Source organism: Microtus ochrogaster, chromosome 24 (genome assembly GCF_000317375.1).
Source record: "Microtus ochrogaster isolate Prairie Vole_2 chromosome 24, MicOch1.0, whole genome shotgun sequence".
NCBI lineage: Eukaryota > Metazoa > Chordata > Mammalia > Rodentia > Cricetidae > Microtus > Microtus ochrogaster.
The window spans coordinates 4,123,069-4,129,734 of NC_022024.1; the positions used below are offsets into that span (position 1 = coordinate 4,123,069).

The 6,666-nt window shown below is 41.1% G+C and overlaps 1 protein-coding gene across 1 annotated transcript in view; it reads right to left on the minus strand.

The window, feature by feature from the left end:
- The window catches only part of Xpot (exportin for tRNA), a 41,310-nt gene that overhangs the window by 21,956 nt on the left and 12,688 nt on the right, over positions 1-6,666 (minus strand). Inside the window, exons 7-11 of the mRNA XM_005357930.2 lie at positions 5,340-5,524; positions 5,072-5,240; positions 2,418-2,654; positions 1,215-1,253; positions 428-490 (exon numbers count right to left, since the gene is read on the minus strand). Of these exons, the coding sequence (XP_005357987.1) occupies positions 428-490; positions 1,215-1,253; positions 2,418-2,654; positions 5,072-5,240; positions 5,340-5,524 (693 nt within the window). The remainder of the gene's footprint in view (positions 1-427; positions 491-1,214; positions 1,254-2,417; positions 2,655-5,071; positions 5,241-5,339; positions 5,525-6,666) is intronic.

Sequence of the window (6,666 nt, forward strand, 5' to 3'; positions counted from 1 at the left end):
GGACTCAAGGCTTAGGTACTGCCTTCAGGAGCTATCCATCTTCGTCATTAAGACATGGGACTCAACGCTTAGGCAAGGCTGGCTGCAAATGCACGAGGGAGTCCCCGAGGTCTACCTTCCCACCTTCCTAGCTCTGAATTACAAGCAGGCACTACCAAATCCAGCTGTCACATCCAGCAATCCTAATGTCAATGCTTACACAGCAAGCACCTGACCAAATCAGTCACTTCTCCAACCTCTTACAGTGAAGGTTTCAGGTCTCCATGAGTGTTACCCCAAAATGACATTAATATACATCAGTAAAAACAAGACTGATTTAAAACACTATTTCTCATTTTAAAAGGGTCTCAAACTAAAATATAAAATACTAATTTAATGCAAGCAAACAATAAAATTAAAACCAGTTCTTTGATGTAAAATTACTTACTTCATTTTCAAAGTTATATTCTTCATCATAAGTCAATTTTTTCATAACGGCCAACATGATTGCCTAAAATTAAAAAGGAAACATTTGTTAATTGTTCTTTTTAATCTAAAAGTTGAGCTACATTTCAAAGTAGACTTCAGACAAAAAATTGATCAGGTCAGTGCTGGAGAGATGGCTCTGCGGTTAAAGAGCACTGACTTGCCCTTCCAGAGGACCTGGGTTCAAATCCCAGCACTTGCATTGGCAGCTTGCACCTGTCTGTAATTACAAGATCTGACATCCTCACACAGACATATACATGCGGGCAAAACGCCAATGCACATAAAATAATAAAAATAAATTAAAAAAAAAAGAATTGATCAGATTGATCTGCTTTAGATGGACATCTATACCACTCACTCCAAGGCTCAGGGAATCTCATGAGGAGGAGGTGGTAGGATGGCAAGGGCGGAGTGGTGGGTACAAACCTGAGTTAAAACAGTCCTTCATGGAGGAAGGCTACCTGAGACTCAGGAAACAAATCACAAGTCCCTAAAACTCAACAGATTCACTAAGACCCGCCCCCCAGGGCTATCCACTCATGAAGGACTGCTGGGAAAAGATTATCCAACACACTGTGCAGAGGAATTAGCACCCAAAGCTGGGTGGGCTCTCAAGTATGCAGCTGCCTTGGAGCTGTCTCTGCTCACCTAAGAAACCCCCTCACCCACAGTCTGGTGAAGAACCCCAGTAAATGCACTGATTTGGGGGAAGAAAAATCTATCATCGGTTTAAAGAAGCCACTTACCTCTATATTAGCTTTTTGCTGATCTGAGAGCACTGAAAGCTTAAAATAAAAATAAACAATAATTTATTTTTAATGTTATACTTGCTTATCACTTTTTTTTCTAAGCAATCAGTATCTTCTAAAACAACACACAAAGGAGCTGGTGGTACAATGACAGGGTAGAGATTTCCCCAGCATCCCTGGGTCTAATCTCCAGCATAAAAAAATAAAACACACAAATTCTTGCTGAGTAGTTTGATAGCAACCAGTCAATTCCTAACTTCAGATGTAATATCATGTCTAGTAAATAACTTAATTGATCTGACTGATTAAATTGTTTATCCTGTATTTAGAAAAGAATTAAGCTCTAAGGCAGTAAAGGATTTTTTGCTGTTTTGAGGCAGGGTCTCAGTATCTAGCTATGGTTAGCCTGGAACTCACTATACAGACCACGCTGGCCTCAAACTCAGAGATTTGCCTCTGCCCCACCGACAACTGAGATTAAAGACATGCTTGACCATGCTTAGTTTCTTAAAACAACGATCATAGCTCCTGCGATCCTAAAAAACCTTCTGCATACAAAATTACATATCTAAGAATGAAGAAAGCCTCAATATAATTAAATATAATTGGTAAAAACTAACAAAAACAGGAATGGTCTTTCATTTAATGTCATAATGAGAAGCAACTAGTCTTCAAAACACGCACACTGCACTACGGGAACCTTCACCATCACACTTTGTGTTGTTACTGGGAAGCAGCTGTCAGCAAAGAGTTTAACAAGTTGTTGCTGTGTTCAGAAACACACAGGTTTAAAGGAACACACAGAAAACAAGAGTAACCCCAGACCACATTTATGCCTCATGAATGTATTGTGTCTTCTGAGGCAAGGGCCTCAGGTTGCTTGTGGCTAGTCTTGAACTTGCTGTGACACAGACGATGGCCTGAACCCTTTCTCCATTCTAAGTGCTGGGATCATAAGTATGGCTCACCAAGTCCAGGTTAGTGTATTTCAGAACTTATTCACATTTTGTCTATGTTTTTTAAGTAAAATAAAAAAATAAATAAAAACTACAAAGAAGAAAGCCAGTAAATAAGTAACAGAATATATCTATATATCTCTCTGTCTTGGAACAAGGAATATGAGATTGTTTTCTTTTTCTTATTCTCCATTTTTAACAGCTCTTTAGATATCTACTAGACAAAATGAACGCAATGACTCACCTGTTTCAAAATATGCAGATAATCGTAACAAAACCCAATAATGTTGGAGGAGATATCATCATCCTCGTGAACTAGCAGCTGTAACATAAGTGGAACTTTTGTCTCGATAGCTTCGAGTGCCTCTTGAGCATTCTTGGCAGCCCCATTCTTAATTAATTTAGTCCAGCTAACTATTAAGGACTGTCCCATTCCATTTACCAGCTTAGAAAACCTGGCCACGAAGTCCAAATCTTCTTCCTATGAGCAGTAAGCAAAGACCACAATTATAACCACCTACCTTGGGGAAGAGGAAAGCCCTTGAACTTTAGCAAGAATGTAGTGCCAATTACAGGGCTCAATCTTAAAAAAAAAAAAAAATACTATGTAATCAGTTATGACACGGAGGGGTTAGTGTGGGCGTGTGTGGGCGCCATTTTCAGGAGCCAGTCTTCCCCTTCCACCAGGGGTTTTAGGAATGAAACTCCGGTCGTTAAGGATCTCAAGGTACGGGATTTTATCTGCTGAGCATTTTGCTGGTCCCCAAGGCTCAATGTTAAGACAACAGCTATCAATTCTGTCATTATGACAGTAAAATTATCAGAATATGAATTTTTCTGCTACCATTATTAGCCAATAGTACTCTAAAAGCAACTATGTTGTTTTTTGATTAAAGAAATATTTTGCATGTTTGGTGTTTTGCACACATCTCTGTGCCACATATGTGTCTGTGCTCGGAGGCCAGAAGAGGGCACTGGAGTCCAGAAACTGTAGTTTCAGATGCTGGGGAAGCAGCCAGTGTTCTCAACCATGCCTACAACTGCTATTCTAATGATGACAGTCCTGTGGGTATTACCCAAAAAGGGAGGGAGGAAGGGAAAGAAGGAGGGAGGGAGGGAGGAAAACAAGAAAGACCTTAAGTAAAAGAGACATTTCTGAGCTGCCTTTCCTAACTGTTCAGCGCAGTAGGAGCCGTTCTGTGACGTCAGTGCTGCTGCACTGCCTGTGTAATGGCTGATAACAGTCCTTTCCGAACTTTCTGACTTCGGCCTCTACGTCCCTACAAAGACATGGGCTGCTATCAGAGTGGTGCGCTTGAGTCACTGCCAATGCTATAGGCTTCCCGATTATTAGTTATCCATGAACTCCTCTCCCACAGACAAAGGCTCGACTTTCACTATTTTAGATTTCCTCTTCTTAAAAGACCCAGACACTAAGTAAGGCAGAAGAAGGTAACCGAACCTTTGGTGCACGAAGAAGGAATCTACAAGAACCATATTACTGACATTATCACCAATACAAGACATCTTAGGGCCTGGCAGGACTGCCACCAAGCCTGACAACCTGAGGTCCATCCTGTGCACTCTAGCACTGGAGCACACACAGCCGTAGCTAAATCTGAAGTGCTGCCACGTGCTCGGCGGGCTCGGTGACAGTGCTAGTATAACGCTTTGTCTCCATTTCTACCACACACACACACAAGAACAAAAAGTCTTAGTATTGGGGCTGGAGAGATGGCTCAGAGGTTAAGAGCACTGCCTGCTCTTTCAAAGGTCTTGAGTTCAATTCCCTGCAACCACATGGTGGCTCACAACCATCTGTATGGGGTCTGGTGCCCTCTTCTGGCCTGCAGACATACACACAGACAGAATATTGTATACATAATAAATAAATAAATATTTAAAAAAAAAAAAAGTCTTAGTATTACCTAAGTGACTAACTCACCACATGAGACCCATCAGTCTCAAACGAGTGGGAGAAAGGGCTCAGAGCTTTTGCTCTTCCAGAGGACCTGCACCCACAGGGCAGCCTAAAACCACCTTAACCCCAGTCCCAGAGGCTCTGATCCCCTCTTCTGGTGTCCTTGGGCACCAGGCATACAAATGATGCAAGCACAGCCATGCAGATAAAACACACATACACATAAAATATGAAAAATTATATTAAAATTCAAGTCTATGATGAAAATGAAGCTTTTTATGGTTACTAGGACTAACCTGGGTCAAAGGCCAAATGTTCTGTAATGTAAATGGTGGATTTGTTACTCAGGGCACAATCAATATTGCAAACTTGCGAAGTGCACACATCACTCTGACTGTTAAGTGTCAGAATGGGTGTAACCAAATGTGCAAAGAAAATGTCACAGATATTAGTTGGGGAGTTGGGGAACATTGTTTTCAGGTGTGTGACTTTTATTTATGCTGCATTTGTTTAACTCTGTGAAGCTGTCTAAAACACCCAACAGTCCTAATCAAGAGATGAACAGTCGGTAACGTGGCAGAAGCAAGGACAGGTAGGACTGGCCGGCAGAGTGTACAAACAGGAGAAAGGAGGAAGAAGAGCAAGAGAACAAGGAGAGGAGGAGATCAGGGGCCAGCAACCCAGACAGCCATGGAGTAAGAAGGAAAATAAGATATACAGAAATAAAGATAAAAGCCCAGAGACAAAAGGTAGCTGGGATAATAAAAATAAGAAAAGCTGACAAGAAATTAGCCAGGACAGGCTGAGCATTCATAACTAATAAGCCTCCGTGTGAGATTTATTTAGGAGTTGGGTGGTGGGCCCCTCCAAAAAGTCAAAAGAACAAAAACATCACAATATTGGCACTCTCAGAATATAGTGGTTTACTATTAGTTCAAGGACATCCCCCACAATTCAGAGGGAAGAAACCCACTGACCTGGTCAATGCTGAAAAACCCGGCAGTCTGCAACACTTGACACAAGGACTCTACCAGCTTCATCTTCTCCACAGGGTCCATCCCTTTATTCACGATCTCAAATAAACAGTCGCACGCCTCCTCCCGCAGAACTTCTACGGACATGTGACTCAGCAGCATATTTATAAACCTAGTGATGGGGGGGATAAAGATTTTATAGCATTTTCAGCTCACAAGTTTTAGACACCAACTCTCCAATCTTTAGTTTAGGAATTACAGGTGTACGCACCTATCATTGGCTATGAGGGATAAGTCTATCCAAGAGACGTAAGCCCCAACTACTTCAAGGCACTGGCACAGCACTTCTGAATTGGTATACTGGTAATTGTGTAGAATCTGGTACCACGACTCCACCAGATTTGGAATGCACTGTTCTCTCATGGTATCTTTTATCAGAGTATTCCTGCGAGCCTCCTAAAAACAAACACAAAAGACAAGGAAGATTGTGAGACAGAGCTAGACGTCCAAGTTCAGTTGCACACAGTAATTTCCTCTACATGAAACCTCCAGGCTTGTTAAACAGTCCTGACCATGGCTTCCTATTTATCTGCTCTAAAACTACATCCTGTGATTCTTTGTGTTTCCTTTTTCCGTTCTATTCCTTGGTGCCAGACTTAATTCATTAAATAAAACTATAAATAAGCATTGCTTAGAAATCTTAAGCATGTGAAATTATCTCCAAATATTAGACAAAAATGATTCTTAAACATTTAGAAAAAACAAGTGACCTATATGTACAGTAGTTGTAGTTTTAAAATATTATAAACATTTAGAGCTATTTCCAGTGGTGTTTCTGTGTTTTTTTTAATGAGACAAAGTTCTCAATAAGTAACTCAGGATGGCTTTAAACTTGAGGCCTCCTACCCCCGTTTCCAGTTAACTTCCCACACTCTTTATTAAGCACTTCTATACTGAAGTGGTAGAGATCAAACCCCGGGCCTCCTGCACCCCATAACCAATGCTTCCTATTACTTACTTTAGGATACAGCTTGATTAAGGCTGTGCCTCAGCTATAAAGACTATTCGTCAGTGATGAAACACTCCAATACATTACTAGCACTACTTAACAACAAACAAACAAACAAAAGGCAAAGGAGATGTCTAGACGCATAAAGACTCAGATGGAGGGCTTGGGCACACAACTGGCGTGGCCCCGACATCTACACTCATAAGCACTTGTTCAGAAGCACTCAGAATTGATGACATTTCACAGGAACTATGAGAAAACAAACACGTACTTCACTGGTGACAACAGTGGCTTAGCTTTAAAAATAATGGAATGCTGTAATTTCGGTGGTGGGAGGGGTTAAATTTCATTGTCAGCAAATTCAAGATGTGAGGTACATTTGTAATTTAAGAACAGGCAAAAGTGCTGGGCAGTGGTGGAGCACGCCTTTATCTATCTATCTATCTATCTATCTATCTATCTATCTATCTATCTATCTATCTATCTATCTATTTATTTTTGGTTTTTCGAGACAGGGTTTCTCTGTGGTTTTGGAGCCTGTTCTGGAACTAGCTCTGTAGACCAGGCTGGTCTCGAACTCACAGAGATC